Source organism: Malurus melanocephalus, unplaced genomic scaffold, assembly GCF_030028575.1.
Source record: "Malurus melanocephalus ecotype Western Australia unplaced genomic scaffold, MMel_1.1 scaffold_102, whole genome shotgun sequence".
Classification (NCBI taxonomy): Eukaryota; Metazoa; Chordata; class Aves; order Passeriformes; family Maluridae; genus Malurus; species Malurus melanocephalus.
The window spans coordinates 2,187,759-2,208,362 of NW_026623334.1; the positions used below are offsets into that span (position 1 = coordinate 2,187,759).

Genomic DNA, 20,604 nt, shown 5'->3' on the forward strand with positions numbered 1-20,604 from the left:
AAAGAAGCCAATTCCTTTACCACAGAAAAGAGCATTAGCTTTCTGTTTGGTTTGTGTTCCACCTAAAAGTCAAGTGCCTGCAGTGCAATTTGGTTTCCCAATCTATGGCTGCTTTACCTGCCTAATCAGTTGGCAGATTAATTCATAAAGAAACAAAGAAGGACTTCATCACTTTCTCATGAAATATGCAGGACTGACAACAGAAAAAAAACTTCTTTAAACAATAGTTGCCATTTACAGGTGGCTTTTTGCCTGATATTGCGCTGTAGCATTTTATGGGCTCTCACAGCATKGCTCTCCAGGGACACTTGTTCTAAACTAAATTACAATCTGGTAGGATATAAAAAAATACTCTACAACCTGGCAGGTCAAATTAGCTATTGAATTATTTATTTTGCTGTGCTTAATTGCTGCTTTTTGRCTTCTCAGGTGTAGAAATATGTTATCTCAGAGCAGTGATTTTCGACTGACCTGCTCCCCTTAAGGCTTTTGGGGGTGTGAGCCAATACTGCTGCTGTGGGAGTGGAAGTGGAAAGGACTGCCTGAAAGGCAGGCTATTGCTATTAATTCTCAAATGGAATTTTAAATTAGAATTACAGGATAATGTATGAACACAGTTCATATGTAAAATTCTACCTGTCCTGCTGTAGCACCKGGTCTGTTTTTAATGGTTGCTTGATGCCAGTGGGAGTCAGCAACCCAGCAGAGCCAAGAGGTATGAAAATCTCCCACGCTTTCCTCTCTGGGGATGTATTTAAGCTTATTTAGTTCATTTTTCCTTCAGCCCTGTGAAGATATCAGCATTCCTGCTCTGACTTTTGGATTAGATCCCYCCAGTAATACTGAGAGCAGAGCAGCACATCGTGGATGCTGCTTGTGCTGCAGAACATGCAGGGCATTGTGGAGACTCCCGTCTTTGAGAGATGGGGAAGGAAAACATGACAAGGAGAAGAGACCTTCCCTACATTGTGCCTGGGAGCAGGAAAGAGATGACAGAGATAGGGTGTAAATTCTCTGGGTGAGAAAAAGGACACATTGAGTGAAGGAGAGCAGAAATCAGCACGTGAAAGGCAGAAACCACAATATATTAGCAGTCATAAAGAGGGTGCTAGGAGCCATAAAAGAAGACATAATGATAGAGTATTATAGTTGCATTCTATCTTAGGAATTGCTTTTGCTCCTATCACAGAGGTTTTATCAGAGCACTGAATGGAGTTTTGCAGTCCTGTAGTAATTAAAATTCTGCCAGACAAAGGGCCAGTATCAATAAGGAAGCAGTGAAGTAAGAGGATTTAATCAAAAGATTTCAACATATCAGACGGACAGAGCCTGACATGAGAAAGAGAACATGAAATGTAAGTTGAGTACCCATCAGATTGTGTCGCATACATCCCATCATTATGGATTATCCCTGAAGTTGTCAGTGCTTTAAAAATACACAGTTTTAATGAACTAAGAAGAGCTGAAAATCAAGGTTCTTAGACCTGTGGATGGCACTTTGCAGATGCTGCTTTGTTTTGTGAGGTGTAGTGGCCATAAGCAATGGATTCTCAAAACAAATGTGTAAAGGATAAAGGAAGTTGATTTCCTCCTAGCCTCCACTGATTTTGGTTATCCCAAGTAGTCTGTAACAGAGATGTGGTTATGCTTTTTGGGGGCAACAAAGGGTCTTTGTCCCCCCAAGGGCTCTCTTTAACACTTTGATGTGATGTACTGGAAGCCAATGTACCCTCCCTGTCCCCCTGATCACACTCAGGGGGCTCTCTGGGGACACRACAAGGTCCAGATGGCTCTTTCCTTCTAAGGAGAGAAGTGGTGAAGGTGAAATTGCCTTTGCAGCCCTTCTCCCGTGCAGTCTCTCCCCTCTGAGGGGTTCAAGCACATCCCTCCTGCTCAGGAGTTCATTGCAGCATCCCCGGTACCCGGCCAAGGCTGACCTGGGAATCCCAAATGAAAAGGAAAGGACATGTGTTTATTAAGGGAGCTTTTTATTCATCCAAAACCCTAAAGGTCATTTTGGTATGAAATGGAGAACACATTTTAGATGGCAGAAGTGAACCAGTGTTACCTGAGTGGAGAGGGAAGCGTGCACCACAAGCCACGTGAGCCTTTGGGATCCATGGAACAGCCCAGCCTGAGTTCAGGGATGTGCCAAAAAAGCAGCTTCAACTGTTCCTCTACCTCAACAGCCTGGGATGCTCACTGAAGCATCCTCATTGCTCTCAGTGGTGCAGAAAAGAACCATTGAGGTTTGGCAGGCAAAGAGCTGATCTTTAACTCTYCAGCAGGTGTTGGTGCCACGTTCCCTCCGTTCTGGCTGTGGGTCTGAAASTTCCCTGGGCACACAGGAATGCTGATAGAGATGTCAGCCAGGACAGATGGGGAAGTTCTCTCTCCTCTCAGAGATTGAGGAAAGGAGAATGGAATTTATTTCTTTTTTAGTTCTCTGAACACTTATTTACAGGAAAGGCATTGCACATTAAATATTCCTCAGATGGCCTCAGTGAAGAATTATGTATGTCAGTAGATGTGCTTGTCTGCATCTGATAAATGTATATTGTCAGTRAAATGTGAGGTAGTGTATAAAATCATGCAAAATAAGCTTTCAGTTTACACAGCTTTCTTTTTTCTTACATTTCTCTGTTAGGTTTATACTTCACGGTACCTGACAGTGGTAGAGCCAGAGTAAAATACAGTGTTAAACCCACTGAGCCATAAAATCTAGCAGATGAGATCATGTTGTCTTTCATTTATGTCTTATAAGGACTCTTCCCTAACTGCTTGCAAGAGAAAGAGATTCTGATTTGTGAAAGCAGGAAAAAGAAGGTTGGAATTTTTTAATATGAGTCCTTCATTTTTCATCGGAGTGAAAATTGGTATGGTGATGGGGGAGAAGAAAAAAACAGAGATGTGTTTATCTCAGAAGAATTCAGAGATCAGGGGTTTTGGGTACCCACCTGGGATGGGGCAGAGCTGGAAACACATTTCCCAGTGCAATTCCTGCCATTTAGGAAAGGATTTACTTTGGAACGAATTTAGAAAAAGTGACATTTGGGCTGCAGGGAGGAATTTATTGACAAAATGCCTTGTACAATGATTGTAATTAAGAACTGGAAGGTAAAGCCTGCTTCTCAGATGGTGCATGTTAGCAAAGAATCCCTGAGGTTGTGAAGGCCATTGAAGCAGCAGCTTTGGGAGGCAGAGGATCTGGCCTCCGGCATGCATGTGAATTCCCTTGGATTGTCTGCATTTATTCCGATGTTGTGCTTTTTTAGAAGTCTGCTTGAAGTCAGCAGGTGTTTTTACATATTTAAAAAAGTGAATTATATAATCATGTGCACTGAGGAGCTCATTACTAACTTCTTTTTATCTGTTTTTTATCTGGAAGAAGCTGTTCTTTTTAGCATTGTGAAAAATCAGGCTTCCCCTTCGGCATGAGTTCTCCAGCRATCTGATAAGGATGTAAGACAACACAGAGTTTTTGTTTGCTGTGGTTCCCTGTGGGGTWTGAGCTGCTCTGAATCAGCCCAGTGTTAAATACAGAATGCATATATGTTCAGAGCTAGCCTTACAATGGGATTAGAGAGGTCTGTGTGATCACAGTGWGGCCCCTGCCTTTGCTCTCAATCTTCTTACAGGCTTATTCTGTATTCTGCCTTCCATTCTGCCTTCCAACTCTTTTCCTGCCACCAGTGTTTATCTTGGGAGCACTTTTTGAATCCCACAGAACCAGCGTTGCTGGAATTCCCAATAAAGTCATCATGGGTGCTCAACACCTTGGAAAATCCACTGTTAATGAAGAAATCTTTCCAGTGGTAGGCAAAAGCATTGAATTCATGTGCTGTTTAGTGATGTGCTCGACAGACTTGGACAAATCAAAGTGAATAAAACTGAAGTGAAAATACCCTTCAGCTTAATGAAGTCTATAAGAGATCTAAATTTACTGTCCTTTCTCTTCAGTTTTTGTCCATTCACCAACAATCTATTCAGAGAGCGAGGAGGACACTGACAAATAGGTATTTTCAGAGAGGATGGAAGGGAGCATCTTCATATGCCACTCAAATTCCAGTCCAAATTATCTACTTGGTTTTTATTAGGTGGAAAAAAAAACCCCACTGGATGATATGAAGCACTACCTTTAAAGCAGAATCTTTTGATTATATTTAGTTTACTGAAATCCATCATGTCTATGAATGAACTTTCCCTCTTGCTCCAGTAAATAATTTGTTAACAATGTGTGTTGCTCACTGCCCATAAACACCTGGAGTCCAATGCAAGCTAGAAACCTCGTATTTTTGCATCTGTGAAAAACAGAAATGGGTCCCAAAATTCACATCTGGCTTGCAGGGCTGAATCCTGTCCCCCTGCCACTGGTGCCCATGTGGAAAGGAAATGCTCCAACAATATATTACCGCTGTTCAGCTCAGCATATTGGACATCCTTGGACTTCAGCAACCCCTTCCCCTCTTATCCTTTCAGTCCTGTGAGCTGCCAGAAGCACCTATTTCTGCAAATGGACAGCAGAAAAAAAAAACAAGGGGATAAAAAAAAAACAGAGAAAGAATACTGGTGTCTATAAGGAGGATGAGTAAATCCACACAATTATGTTGCGGTATGAAATTAGGGGAAAGAAAATTAGAAATTATTAAGAAAGATGTAATCATAGTCCTTTCAAAAGCTTGAAGCAATTAGATAAAGCCAGAGTGGCCAGGAAAGGTGACAAAGGATCTGATGAATGTGCAGCTCAGCTCAGCCTTGCAGAGTAACTCTGAGGCTGGACTTTGCTAGGTATGAATTGCAATGAAACCTCCTCATATTTCATGGATTACTCCAGATAAGCAGTGCAAACACAGTCCATTGCTCAGTCCTGTTCCAACTCACAGTCCTTCTTTATTGGCCATTACCTGGGGATCTTGGCAGGCAGAAAAATGRACCACAAGCTGTGCTGGCAGTGAGAGGAGGTTGGCAGGATCTGGGATTTGAGTGTTCCTGTAGATCTCACTGGGATGAGCTTGGGCTGAGCCTCTGAAAACCTCTCTCTGCTGTCCTTTATAGGGCAGGACAGGCTGTGAAGTCTCTCAGGTATGCAATGTTTAATTAAAAGGCTCTCCATTCTGGGTTTTTGCTAAGAGAACAGCTCTGYCCTGGATTTTCTCTTTCCATCTGTGACTCAGAGCCTAATTTATTACTTGTGGGTGTGAAAATATTTTGGAAGCTGTGCAGATACTGAACCTTTCCTGTTCCTAATACATGCAGGGGTGTGATTTCCACACATTTGGATGCCAACAGAGCTAGGAAATCACCTCCATGGGTGAGATGAGAGGTTTAGAAGATGAACTTTCAGCARTTCCTTTCATACCAATTGGCTCCATAACCTTGGCATGGCATTTTACTTCTTCTGCCACCCGAGGGTAAAGAAATCAACACTTGTTCAAGCAGTAGCATCTCAAACATTTACATTTCTTGGGTGCAGKAGTCTGAAATAGAATTTCCATCCCGTGGACAGCTCACAGATGCCTCAGATTTTGTGAAAGTTCYGAATCTGTGATTTCACATTAATAGGCTGATGGAGATTAATGGAATTCCATCATGGATTTTGACCCAAGTGTTGTACTACACTCCAGAGATCCCCCCTTGTGCCATTCAGATGCAAAACACCATGTCAAATGCTAATAAATGTGAGCCACACAAATGGAAAAAAACATAGAAATTCATCAGCTGTAGAGTGACAGRAGTAGTTTGTGATAGCTGGTGTGAGAGCAGCACCAGAGCTGGGAGTGCATTGTTCTTTGTGTAAAGAAGAAAATGAGGACCCGGGTTAGAATTTCCAAAACTCAAGTATTGGATTATGATTAAGGGCTGAAAACCAGTGTGACTGTTAAATATTTTTTCCTTCACATTCTTTCTCTAACCATTATTTGGGATACACTTCAGCAGTCCAATTTTAAGACGTCTTGCAAAGTAGCAGGSTAAATTCCCTTTCTATTCAAAATAGGCTCCTCTGGAACATTATTAATCTCACCCAGTTTCAGTGTCTACATTATTAGGAGAGGCATCTGACTGTAAAACTGCCATTCTCTGCCTCTCTCTGCTGAGAATAAAAGTTTGAGGTAATTACTGTGCATGTGGGGGGTCCATTGCAGATATCTGACATTAAGGGAGAAGAATCCCTTATCTTCTTTCAGCTTTTTCATTACACAATCTCAATCTACCCTACAAAGTAAAATACTTGAAAAATGAGCACCCCAGGAGGAATTGCAGAAGGGACATGGAACCTCCAGGATAATTTTTGAGTATGGTGGTTAAATGATCTTGCTTTGTATCAACATAAACATAATTCAGAACTGGACAGTGATCTGAACCAAGGTCATTTTTTTTTTCCTCTACAACTTTTGAAGAGGAGGATTTTTTTCCAGGCAAACAATTAATGACGCCTGTACCTGTTGTCTGGTATTTTGAAAGCCTTTGTTTCARAGGCCAGAAGGGAGCAGGAGAACCTTATGCCCAAGGGTTGCTGTGTCCATGTGTGGAGGGACCGGATTTGTGATGGAAAAGGGGTGTTTGCCTGGCATGTCCTGAACACAAATAATATGGAAAAGAACAAGCAGATTCTTTCCCCTGCTTTGTTGGATTTGCAAGAGTTTCTCTGCTGTCCACCCACTGGCTTTTAAAACACTTAATCTCATAAATATAATCTCATATTAATAGTGGAAGTGGCTTATCCAGATTTGGTARGTCACCCTGGCTCTTTATTGGGGTGCACAAGTGTGGCCTAAAACCCATAAGWATTGAGAGTGAATCCTCTGTTGGCCTACACAAGAAGATTCAAATTAAACAGGCAACAAACTAAATATAACAACCAAAATATAAGGTAACAAAACCATAAMGGAGCAGTTGGCCTTCTGACCAACAGCAGAAGAAACAGGAGAAAAATCAGTGTTCAAATGCTCCTACCTCTGTGAGTTGCAGCAAACCACCATTCCCTTAAAGATCCATGTGAGAGCTCTGCAAAACCTTCAAAGCTCATTTCAAAAGGAAACACACAAAGGAGTGAACCAGTGGCTCTTTCTAATACTGCTTTGAGGAATGATTTCCACCCTTATGTAGGTCTGCTAACTCTTTGGATCAGTTTCTCTGTAAATTCATAGCAAACTCTGACTACCTTGGCCAGAAATGAGTGTTTGCACTGAAGCTTTTTACTTTCCTTTTGGGATGTAGCTTCTGTGGAAAGCACATTGATGTTTTAAAGCCTTTTGAAATGATGGAACATTTCCTGCAGTTCGCTGCTTTTGCACCATCTGGCACCTGAAATCTTCTCATCACCAAATAGGTTTTAAAAGGCATAATGCAGCCACATTTGTCATTCAAATGAGATCTGATGGGGGTYGGTCTTGGGAAACAGGATTAAAACCTTTGAGTAACCTTCAGATTCAGTCCCTGGTGTGTGTTTGGTTCTTCAGGCTGTAGCAGTCAGTGTTTGATTGCTACCAGGAATCCTGGTGATGTGGCCAGCAGGAGAACATTTAGCTCCTACTGGTGATGGAGCTAAATTGAGCTCCTACTAGCTCAACACTTGTCCATTGTGAATGAATTAACAGTCTCCAGGTTTCRGAATAAATGTTTGGTTAAATTTTGTGTTGGTACAGCCTCCCAGAGGTGATAATTCAACCCCAGCAGCGTGGAGCTGAGCTCTGTGCCCGGTCCCTCTCTGCGTGTTCTGAATTTTCCCACCTCCCTGTGCTCACACTCTCAGGATTAGACCCCCTCATTTCATCATCCTGCCAAGCAGGGCCGGGCTGGCTGTAACCACTGTGCTGTTTTCACTGCTCTCAGGGTGGAACCGGCGCTCACSCGGATCAAGGAGGATCGCAAGCGGATCATCCTGCCCGCGATCGACAACATCAAGTACAACACGTTCGAGGTGCAGCAGTACGCCAACGCCGCCCACGGCTACAACTGGGGGCTCTGGTGCATGTACATCATCCCCCCGCAGGACTGGCTCGATAAAGGGGATGAGTCAGCTCCCATCAGGTAAATCTCCCCCGTGCTGTCACTTTGGGCTGAGCGCTGTTTCCATCTCAGCTGTCTGAGAGGGGGARTCGAGGTGAACGAGGCTATGGGGAAATAGAGTGAATCTGGGGAAAACTGATGGCTCTACAAAAGTTGTGGATGCGTGTGCTGCCTCTCAGAGCTGCCCCACGATGTACACAAGTGCTCTAAGCGTGTGCTTCAAGCACATTTTCTGGCTCTTAGTAGGATAACGGGATCTTTGCCATCTAAGCTTTATTTTTCCAGTGAACATTGGCRTGTTATGTGTGTGAGAAGCAAAGGTATTGTGGATATGATTACAAAGAGGCAGATTTCAGCTTTGTTCTGTGGCCATCAGCCCAAACCAGAGCATCCCAGGAGCACCAGTAGGAGCTGTGTTAGCCTCATTCTATTCCAGAGTTACCCATGATTTTTTTTTTTGTTTGGTTTTTTTGGAAAACTTTGCACATGTTCAGAGTTGTCCCACTCGTTGAATTTTAAAATGGACCCAGACCATGTAGTCAGTGTCAGTTTATTTTTTCCCTATAAGAGAACATTTTACATGTTGCATTTTACATTTTACATTTTACAAAATGGAATTTTCYAAGGAAACGCTGCTACAGGAATTGTGAAGGTGCTTCTGAGAATCGTTACGGTGGGAAAACTGGAATTGATGTGAAAGAAGCTTTCCTTCCCCTTCATTTGAAAATTCACATCTCCAGCCTTTCATCTCCAGTGCAGATGCTTGTCTAACAGCTCTTCTGGGACATATTGTGCTGGGTTAAGGGTACTGTTGTTAGCAACTGTARAAATAAATGCTAAAAAATATGAAGCCCAAGTATGCACTTTAGGTTGCTCTTATTTTTAAGACGACTTAGGAAGGACACAAATTACCACCTGAGAGCCATCTTCATTTTCATGTGTATCAGCTTCATCTTAAAGTAAGGTAAAACTCTACTGTATGGTCCCAGTGTGGGCTCTGGCARAGGAGCTGATGAACTTCCCTTGCAGTCAGATCCTGAAAAGTTCATCCAAGCACTTCAAACAACACTTCCACCTGAAAAAAAAAATGCAAGGGATCTTTTGGGAGAGAAAAGACACAGATTGATCCCATTCCTGAGTGATCAGTGGGATGGGAGCACCTCACAGGATCCTTCCCTCATGCAGAATAATATTTTAATCTGTATTTGAGCAAGTGTTGCACATTGTACTTGGGTTCATTCTCATACCCCGTGACTGCAAAACAGAGCTATACAGTAATATTAACCTTATTTACCACAGGACAGCACAGTCCATCATCACTGACCTTTTGCTTGGCTTGCAACCTCAATAAGCAGAGAAGTAATTACTTAGGAAATCAGTTTTCCTGGATAACATGCCCTGCTTGCCTCACATTGTTTCAAAAGTGCAGGTGTTTTATACCTGTTTCACTCAGCCCTGTGAAAGTTTATTGATAAAGAAAAATTAATCATCCAAAGYTTTCATTCCTGAAAGGTTTTGCACACTCCATGTCTCGCAATTTRTATGTGAAATCACTGTATTAATTTCCACATGGATTGCTCCAGTATTTGAGTGTCTTCTGTTCTGGAGACAATRATCAGATAAGACTGAAGTAAGAAGTTAAACCTCTGCAATAAAGGGCCAAATTTACCATGGATTTTCCTCAATAAAGATTTTTATTCAAGTTCTTGTTTGTGTCATGCTGGCACTGGGTTGGASTGACACAGAAGTGAACAAATCCAAACTCAAGCACTGAGCAGCATTAAAAAGCAGCTGGCTCCTGAGAGCAGGGATTTCATTCTGACCCTGAGTGAAAAAACCCTTCAATTCAGCAGGGCATAAACTGCCCAGAGACATATGAGACAAGTAGCAGCAGGAGCAGAAGACACAACCCTTGCTGCTAAATAGCACAACTGATGAAAAAAAAATAAACCTTTGCGATTGCTTAAGCATCTCTTCTGCAAATTAAGAATTAGATGCCCTGAAATGCAGAGATATCAGCATTGAACTGTGAACACTTCTGTGTCTCCCTGGGCACGAGTTCTTTGAATGCAGGGATCTGGGACAGCAGAGCATCCACTTTATGGCCACACTGCACTGTTTCTTGAGGGGCCTCTGAAGCTGTAGCACCTGGTTGGATTTACTAAAGCCTCTGGTTTTTGTGTTGTTCCTACCTATGGAAATATGGAATATGCCAGTGTAATTGTGGTAATGGAAAGAGTGAATATGTGAGTGGTATTGATGAAAACAATAAGGAAGCCCCTACTTAGGATTGAGATTTGAAAGCACTCATGATGGGAATTTAGTAGCTGTGGAATATTTAAAGTATGTTTTAGGCTAGTGAGTGAAGTTTTAAAATATCTGTTGGTTTGGTACAGATTTTRATCTTGTAACCAGCTTTTCAAACCATGTACTGCAACTGTGATTCTGTTCCAGTCCACTCTGCAAGACATGCAGGTGGATCCACATTGATGTGTTTGAATCCATGTGTCTGTGTAAGATTGCAGAGCTGTTCATCAGCATGAAAACTGCAAATTCATTGAGMCCTTGCTAACACTGTCCCTCTTAAGGCTTTCTTTGCCACTGTCTTCAGCAGGTATTGGCTTTGGTTTGTGCCTCTCTGTGAGTTTTGTGGAAGAAAAGGCTGGTAACAAATAGCCCTGTGATTGGTTTTGTGGTTGGTGTAGCTGAATACCTCCTGCCAGATCTCCAAAGGGATTAGGGATTTTCAGCATTAAAGAACTTGTGTACCCTGCTATGAGCGASGATCAGAGCCCTGGCATTTCTCACATGTTTACATTGTATGAATAAATATCGTCAGTGTGCAGAATTGGGTGAGGCATTTAAGAATCAGGGTCCAATTCCAGTTTCCTCCTGGGACTGCACAACAGATGTGCTTCTTTCCTAAGAATTTTTCTATTTGAAGCCTGATCCTCGAATTTCTTGGGCACTGACAGTGGTRTGGTTTATTCAGAGCCTTGCTGGGAAAGAGCAGGACCTGTCCCTCGCTGCAGCGGGGCATTCACGGGCAGTCATGCCAAGTGTGCACCATGAAATGTCACATCAGCTGTTGTGATCTCAGTGACAAAGGGGACATGGCCTTGAAGTGCTAACAAAGGTAAAGAAATAGCAAGAACAAAGTGCCAGATTTTGCAAAGATTCCTGATGCACTTTCAAGTCSGTTCTTTTTTTCCCCCCACGTTAATATTCTGAACTTCCGAACAATTGATGTTCCCCGAGCTGGCTTCTGCAGGCAATCCATTTTCCATGTTTGACATTTGAGATGGAAGACGTCTAACGTGAAGATTTAAACGAGGATTGCTGTTTTGACACGCTGTGTCCATCACGTCATTTTCCATTTGTGTTCCGGCGAGCGCTCTGCCCCAAAACGTCCTTATCATCTGGCAACAAACTGTGTGACAAAGGATCCTATTTCAGAGAGCTTCTGATGAATTTGACTATGCATTGAAACAAGCTGGGTTTTTTAATGCATGCTGTATTTTTTTTCTTCTGGGTTTTGGAACAGCAAGGAAGGTTTCTGGTGTTCTGAGCCCTGGCTCTGTCTCGTCCTCCCTCACCTGCCGTGATGGTGACGGACTGCTCTGCATTTGATTTCTTGATCAGCAGCCACTAACATTACAGTCATTAGTCAGCCTCACCCAGCCAAGCTCTGCACAGTTTTCCATTTTATCTTCCTCCAGCAGCAGTGGTGCATTTCATTGTTGCATATGTTCTCACTTACTGCTTTAATATGCCATAGCTTGCYACCAGTAGGGATGTGTGTGTACAAGCACTGCATCAGCAGCTCCAGAAAGCGMCAGTGCTTTGCTCATGGATGTAAATTAGAGTTTGATGTGCCCCCAGTGAAGTGTTTTGTGCTGCCTCCTTTATCTGGGGATGTGTGTGCCCATCTCACRTGCTGGTCTGTAACAACAATGCTGATGAAGCCAGTGTGGGCCCTCTCTGCTCTGGGAAAAAAATCCACCTGTGTGCCTGAGCCTAGGAGGTAAAATCTTTCAGGATAAACCATGCTGCCATGTACTAATAAAACTGGTGACTGTTTATGGACAGCTTATGRCCATCTTTTCAATTTCTGGTTCACAGGAGCCTGTAACAGAGCAGTTTCACTTTTTATTTGTTCAGATGCTGATGGGTGTCCTGCCTTTCCAAAAAATTTACTTCCACAGGGCATCAGAGAGTTATTCTACATCCGTATTTGCTCTGCCTTTCTAGCTGAGCATTAGCTTGTCATCTTGTCATTTTTTTTTTCCCTTTATCGCCTGAGCAGAAAATCTGTCCTTGAGTTCTGTTCTCAGGGCCTGGTGTGAYTCTTTCTTGCAGAAGACATGAGTTGTAAGAAAAATAGAAATAYTTATACAGGTACCATGCAGGTTTCCCTACTTACATGTCAAAAACCCCTCTGTGCTTCCTCCCTTCCCCCAGGGCATTCCCCAGGGCAATGTTTCTCTCACTTCTCCCTTGCTCCAACGGTGCTATCAGGTAATTTCCCCAAATTGACTGTGCTGTATCTTTCTCCAGTGYAGAATCAATACAATTCTAGGCTGCATTTTAAGCTTTTGGCTGCAAAAMCCCATTTTGCTGTGTTTCTCACGTTATCCTTCGAGTGCTGCTGTTGATTATAATGAACGCTTATAACATCCTCCATCGTGTCAAAGAATATTCCACAGATCAATTAAGTTTCACAGCACCTTTGAGGTGTTGGTAAAAAACAGCACACTTCTAATTGCTGGTTTTTCCTTCTAAAAGTGTCTCTGTTTTACTAGAAAGGGCATGATTAGGAAAAAGGTTGTTTTACATAAAGGTTAATATTTTGTCCTCTGAAGTTGTGAAGTGCTAAGAGCACTCACCTTCTCTCGTGCTGCCCCTTGGGCAAGGAGCAGTGGGTAAGATGTGCTAACACAGCTGCTTTTGCTCATGTCGCCATTTCTAGCTTTCAGGAAAAGTCTGCTGCACTGGAATATTACAGGTTCTGGGAAAACCCCCTGCTAAAGCCAGGGCTTGAGCTTTTTTCAAGCAGATTTTCGAAAAGTGTTTGCAATACGTCTCTGTGACACTGTAGTGCAGTACAACATTATCCAGCTACATGCTTAAAGCACTTTTAGAAGTGAATTCTGGGCTTTCAGGCTGCTCAGAAGCTGTTCTCAGACTTTCCCCTGTATTATTAAGTGTGAAATCTGTGAAATAGATGGAGAAGTAGAGGCAGAGGGTGGTGACTCGGTGGTGACAGAGCTGGGGACAGCAGCACCGTCACCCACTGCTCAAGGCAATTTTTGACTGGCTTCTCTGAAAAGCTGGATGTGGCTCCTTCTGTGCTTGTGCTGCTGCTGTTGCTCAGTCCTGGAAACACTTCTTTTTCTGAAAAATCCATGAWATCTATATTTGAATAGATATAATGAGCAGAAATAAACCCTAGAAGGGAGAGAGGGAGTTGCAAAGACAGTCCTCAGTGGCATTCCTCTGTGAGGGATGATTATGTAGTTGCATCTAAAATRTGTTTCCCGCCCCCATTCAATTAACAACTCAGTGTTTTAATGGACAGAGCTGACAGCTGCAGAAATCCATCCYCCAGAGAGAGAGATTCCAGCACCTGAGAGCAGTCTGCAAAGGCTGCCAGTACCATYCCTCATTAGAAAGGAAGGAGCCGCCCTCACAGGAGCATCCTGTGCTGCCTCCAGAGGATTTTTGTGGGGGARGCAGACTGGAAAGAAGGAGTCTGAGCCCAAACTGGCATGTCAGATTTGCAAAGGAGTGATGCCTTGATCCAGTGAAGCCTATTTAAATACATTAAAAGGAAAATAAAGGAAGTGGCATGTTTGTTGCCCCATCTCCTTTCTTCTTTTATCATGAGTAAAACTTAAAAAATACACCTGCAATATTCCCTTAAGGCTTATTTCATTGCAGAAGTACTGAATTTCTTTACCTTGGTTGTGTCCTTCTTTTATTTCAGTTTCTAGACCAAATTTATTCCTTGTTAGCCTAAGATACACTTTTCAGTAATACAAGATGTGAAATCAAGGTGTATATGTGTCTCATCCTGTACAGGAGAGGTCTCAGCTTTTTTAGGCAAGTCTATTTCCAGGTTTGGCTCTGGCAAGTATGATCAGAAAGATGCATTTTATCAAATAATTTGACTTTTAAAAATTCATCTGTCTTGCAAAGATCCTGGTGTGTAAATCTATTCATCAACAGAAGATGGAAGTGCCCAGCCAGGAGTATCCAGGACCTTGAGTAGTTTYGATAGAACTTTGGGACCATTTCTAACTAGGGAATGATTCAACTGAAAGTCTTCASAAATTACAGCCTCAAACAGAGAAGTACCAGAAATTCCTGCACACATGAAGTGCCACATGATTGATGCTAATATATCAATTTAAAATGTAATTTTAGATTGTTTTATCTGTGTAGATTTTTTTTATGAGGTGGGTTCTGCAATAGCTAAACAATGACTTCATTTTTTTGCTTTAATCTCTGTGTGCAGGACACCGGCCATGATCGGCTGCTCGTTCGTGGTGGACCGAGAGTATTTTGGTGAGATTGGCTTGCTTGACCCTGGCATGGAGGTCTATGGAGGAGAAAACATCGAGTTAGGCATGAGAGTGAGTAACAAAGAAGGRTCTTTGTGCCATGTCCATTTGCAAAGAGTGGTGGGGAKCTCRTGGCCCAGCAGAGTTGCTGTCTGARTGATGGGCTGTTCTCCTGGAATAATTGATAYTRRAACTCTRTCTGGAGTGAAAGGGCCAGTAAATGTATGTTCCTGGCCTTAGAGACCTGATAACAGTCAGAAATGTGCTTTGTTGGTTCATTCTGAGGAAGATTTTCCCTTTTCCCAGTAGCTGTGCTCGTGCAAAAAGCTGCTCTCAGCCTCCASGAGCTCATTGCCCTTTGCTGGTGTTGTACATTTGAGGTCTAACAGATGCAAAACCTGCAGGAAACCAGGGCCAGGCTGGTAGAAGTCAATTCTGATGTTCTACCTACCCCACATTGTGAGTGCTGGGATATTTTACACCTCTAARAATCCTCCTTATGAAATAAAAGGTCCAGATATTTGATCCTGTCAGATAGGTCAGTGTGAAGTGTGGACAGATGACTTTGGAGCAGCATCAGTCCTGTGCCCTGGACCTACAGGAGGTTTGATACCTGTGATCCCTTGCCCTTGTTTTTGAGGTGGTGCTTGCCAGCAATTCCTCCTGAAGCCCAAGGAACATGTCTTTGCTTAGCATTTGAAAATTAGGCCGCTTAATGTTGCATGAACAGAGTTTCCTCATTATAAAGCTGACTGTTTAATTATTTTCCCTTTACTCTTTATCCTCTGCTTCCCAGTAACACGTCCCTGGTGCATGTAATGTGCTCATTAAAGCATATATTCTGCTCATGGTGAAACATTGAACATCAAATTAGTCCATTCTTTATCCCACTCTTTTTTTSTAAAATGGCTACAAACTCCTTCCCACCACTGGACTGAGGAGGAAGGTCACTGCAGCAAGAGTTTATTTTCACAAATGGGTGTGTATTTGTTATTCCAGCATGGCAAGAGGGATAGGGTTTGTAATGGGGCTGAGTGAATGCACTGCTTATACTTTAAGGTTCAGAATTCACATGGGGGACAGAAAAACTGCTACCACAAATCATCCAATTTTCCTTAAGAGGGTCAGGCTATTACCAGGATTGTGTGAGCTTTCCTTTATCATTGTGCAGGGCTTTGAGCTGTTTGAAACTTTTTCCACATGGCTGCTCCCAGAATAGATTGCACACTCTGGCAAAACTCTGGCGCTGTTGATGAATAAGCCTCCTAAGAAATCTGAAAGCTGTTGCTCTTCCTTAGACGAGGAGAACTTGCTGAGTGTGATTAGGGCTCCTGGTAAACAGGAGGCAAAGGTTTTAATAGGATTATGAAATGGCACTTGCTTGAAGAGATGAGGATTTGGAGTGAGCAAGGATGGGTTTTCAGGGATAGGGAACCAGTTAAAGCCTGCAGAAACCTTGGATCCACAAACCAGCTCTCATTCTTTGGGTTTTATTTTGGTTGTTTTTTTTGTTTTTTTTTTTTGCCCCATAAGAAAATCTGACCTTACTGTTCGGAAAAGGTTTTATAAAAGTACAAGGGAATGAGTTTTTATTCTGAAATAAGCTGTGTGTCCATAGAATGGGTCTGTTACTCTGTTTCCAGCCTGGATCCATCATGGTAAGTAATACACACTGTCTGCCTCCTAATTTGCAAATCCTCTGTGTGATCCCCTCCTGTGTGTCTTTCAGAGCTGTCAGAAACTAACAGCATGAAAATGCACAGGAACCTTCTCCCTTCTCTCTAGGCTATTTATAAAAACGCTGTGAATTTACCAAGTTGGGTTTTTTTAACTACAGAACCTCCAAGTAAATTGCAAAAAATCACTTCATTGCAAAGGCCTGGTGCAGGGATTTTTTGTGTGTCCCCCACACCTGCACAGAGGGATGCTGTTCACCATGTGTGATTGCTTGTGTGAAGCAATGAAAGACAGAAAAAGAAAGGAATAAATGAAGGCGTAAGAACAAAAATTAATATCATAATAAATAATAAAATGTAGGGRAAGCGGTAGGACATGCTTGGCTGAAAACAGCCCCAATTTGAAATTAGCTGTAACAATAATCCTTTTAAACTTTTTTGCAAACTGTTATCATGTTGCTGCTAAAAGAAAAGGGATTAGGTTTGGAGTGTCTGAAATAGATTACATTGCATCTGTTGAACTCTGGTTTAAATTGTTTTAATAAAGTGAAATAGGGAAACTTGGCGAAACTAATGAGCTGATTTGGGAGGATACTGTTTGATAGCCCAGCTAATTCCCATGAAATCTATTGTTTATTAAAAAATTATGATCTTGGGTATTCTACTGTTGGCTTTGCCATTTCCTAAATTCCATAGATGGAAATATTTAAATAATTAACCTAAGTGATTTTCTGTATTGAATAAGCAGAGAAGCAACTGATTAGGACTACCTACTATGCCTATTGAAAATATTTAAGGGTCTGCAGCTCTTTTTTAAACTCCTGTTATTTTTTTGTGTAAACTTTACAGTCCTGCAACACTCTCCTGATGGAGTGACCTTACACTGAAGCCAAGAGAGGGAGATTCTGGTCTGGTTGAGAAAAAGCAGCAGCTGTTCTGGGAAATAAAAGGGAGAAGGACACATCTGCAGGCTGGTGATAGTAAGGAAATAGATGGACACTTACACAATGTCATCTTGTACTGTATTTTTCAAAGATGACAGTTTCACTGCAAAGTGGATAAATCCAGGGAAATTCTGTTAGGGAAAATGGTGCTATTCTCTCACTGCTCACCAACCAGCAACTGGAGCTGATGGGGATTATTATTAGCACCTAAACAGAGAAAATTACAACACCCAGTCTTGGCTGACTCCTCTGTGGATGAGCTGTCCTTCATGAGCACAGGCCAAAGAAGACACTCTAAATTCAGGGTAGATCATCTTTGCTGCTSCTGAACCTCAGAGAGAGCTGTAGTACAGAGAGATGCCCCAACAGCAGGAGAAATTGAAGCAGTGCTTGAACACAGAGGAAGACAAAGATCCCTTTAAGTGAAGATCCCAAATCACAGCCCGTGAGAAACAGCGTGGTTTGCAAGCATCATGTGAGCTCTGGTAGGAGCTGCAGAGACACACTTAATTATTTAGAAAGGGATCGTATAAACATTAAAAGCTGAGTTTATGATTTAACTTAATCCAAGCAGTTTATGATGCATCTTTTTATAGTGAGCCATTAATCACTGTGCTAAGGATCTCTCGCTTCCCCTGCTGCTCCAGTGATAAGGAGAATGAATTGCTGCTCTTTTCACTTCGTGCCCATCAGCTGTAATGGTGGGTGGGGAGAGGTCAAGCATTTATTTTAAAGGATGCTCTGGCAGAAATTGGATTCTGCTTCCACCGTTAAGAATCCAAACAAATTCAATAAAAAAGATGTCGCTGCATTGATAACTGGAAGTAAAACTTCTTTTCTTTTATGGCCAGCTTCAACTGGCCAGGCTGCTCTGTTCTCAGTCACATTTTCAGGTGTGTCACGGGTGACCTTGGCCAGTTTTGGGGCTCCTGTCAGTGGAATGGCCCTGGGAACACACAGCTCATCAGGATTGGAAAGAGCTGACCCCAACCAGGATCCAGCTCAGACCCCTCAGGCTCCATCTCTGGTGTTGTGATGATGTTGGTGATGGAGGCTGAGCTGCCAAGCTGAAACCATGGGCTGTGTAAATAGAAATGCAGTCCCACCTCTGGGTTACACAGTSCAGTGTGTGCTGTAAAAAAACCACAATGCAGGTGCACCAAAATCCTTCATGAGGAAATGAAACTCGTTACCTAACCTAACTTAAAACTCTATTTGCTCATCATTCTGTACAACAATAAGTGCTTCCAATTATCCCAATAATCTAAGAAACACAAACACAGATGGGAGCACTCCACCAGTAAATAACTTCATTTTACTATGAAGTTTTTCAGTCTTTTRTAAGTATGAAGCATTATTTTTATGGACTAATCGACTTCCATAAGCAAGCAAATCATTATACTTTCCAGACTTATGTGATATGCCCTGCCTTTACTTTCTTTAAAAATAGATGAACTACATTCTTTTCTGAGCAGAAATGCTAATGGTAGATTGTGGAGTAGTGAATTTTTGACCTCATTTTATTACCTTTAGCTAAAGAGATTTAGATTCCTTTGAGCAGTCAGTGTTTTAAATGCAGATTCCAGACTGGTATGCTGTAATAAAAGTGTCACAAGGTTTATGTATAGCAAACTTTAATTCTGGATTCTGGACAATGCTTTTTACTCTGTGTGATTCATGAGGACAGGTCCCTAATCTTAGAGCTAAATAGAAACCCAGTTCTGGTGAGTTACTCAAAATTCCAGCATTTTTTCACATATGGCGGGGTAAAATATAAATGAAAATTGTACAAAAATCAAGGTTAATAAGAGTGTCTTATTTTGGTGAATCTGAAAATACCTCATTTTTATTTTAACCTTTCCTAAAGTGTGATTTTTAGTACAAATTCTGTTTTGGATTAAAAGTCTTTAATGAAAACCTTTTAGTTTGAAGACATTTAATCACTTAAATGATGTTAACAAAACCCCACGATTGCTGACATCTGAAAACATAGTGTGCTCTGTCCTTAGACATGCCTATTCACACTGGAGTGCAATAAATCAGCATTTTCAGCATGAAGTTAAATGCTATTAAAATATTTCTGAGCAGTTCTACCCTGTCTAAGCAAAATCCTAGCAAGTGATGTAATCTGCTGTTATTGGAAATTGCTGCTCTGCTTGGGCTGCRAAGATCTCAGCGATAAATCTTCCAGGTCTCACCCCCCAGATCAAAAGTGTGAATAAAGATGTCCTCTTTTTCCACCTCCACTTTAATTTAGCAGTTTTATAGGTATTTCCTAAGGTAAAAGAGCTCTAAGCTTGTAAAGCCAAGCGTTCAGAAATGATGAAAGGATTGAATTTGTGGTGCCTGGGTTGCATTAATTCTCAGSTCCCTCCCCTCCTCAGCAGAGGGGYTGGAGMAGGGGGTTCTGTGCTGTTGATGTCCTCAGCACATCCCAGTGTTCTGCAGCTCCTGAATTCACTGGAACTCCAGGTTCAGGCAGGATGGGATTAGGGCTGACATTTGTGTGCAGCAGGAATGCATTCTGTCTGGGACAGGGGACAGATKTGGTGGCAAGAAAGGAGCTCGTGGMGGTGTTAAATCCCAGGCTGCTGAACCGTGGGGTGCCCAGGGGCACCAGGAGTCACCACTGGTGGTTCCTTGTGCCAAAGTGTCCAGTTGCCAGTCCCAGGGGGCTGCAGAAGGCAATAACTGTTTTAACAGCACAGAGCTCTCAGTGTTCCCAGTGTTACCTTTTTCAGCCTAGAAATGAAACTCGAGATGATTTGAGTACAGGAGGTAATACAAAAGTGAGTCTTTATTGGAGTTCAGGGGCAGTCATGGAAGAATATCCACAAAAGCCCACACCCTCAGGGGTGAATACAATTTTATAGATTTTAGAAAATCAACAAAATTGATAAAAAGCACCAATTAGGAATACAAGTGGTGATTTAACTCCCCCCAGGTCAAGCTCCTTCTCTGGAGCCCCCTCCTCAGTACCAACTGTACTTGTTTATGAAAATGTGTCTCAAAGACCTTGGTTCCAGGAAGAACCAGGATAGAATAGGGGTCTTGTAACCCCCAGGGCTCAGAGCTCTGGGATGTGTTTGTGCTTTCTAGCTGGGGAAAAGGGCAGGGAAAAGTACTGGGAAGGTTAGAAATATATAAAAGAAAAAAGGAGAAAATCATTCTGGCATCACCAGGGACTCTGATCCCAGCTCTGAGGTCAGATCCCCGCCCCAAAACAGGAGCTGCCCTGTTCTGATGAAAAGTGCTTGGGTTTTTCTCTGACCAGATCGTTAATATAGTCTTAATTGTACCTTTAATAGGATGTATGATCCCATTTTTGGGGACAGCACTCACCTCCCTACCTGTCACAATTTCTTTGAACCACAGTGGCCTTTTTTTTCTTTTCTTTCCTATTTTCTTCAT

At 42.2% G+C, this 20,604-nt stretch overlaps 1 protein-coding gene across 1 annotated transcript in view; it reads left to right on the forward strand.

The window, feature by feature from the left end:
• The window catches only part of GALNT9 (polypeptide N-acetylgalactosaminyltransferase 9), a 123,602-nt gene that overhangs the window by 48,453 nt on the left and 54,545 nt on the right, over positions 1-20,604 (forward strand). Inside the window, exons 5-6 of the mRNA XM_057369101.1 lie at positions 7,834-8,031; positions 14,528-14,645. Of these exons, the coding sequence (XP_057225084.1) occupies positions 7,834-8,031; positions 14,528-14,645 (316 nt within the window). The remainder of the gene's footprint in view (positions 1-7,833; positions 8,032-14,527; positions 14,646-20,604) is intronic.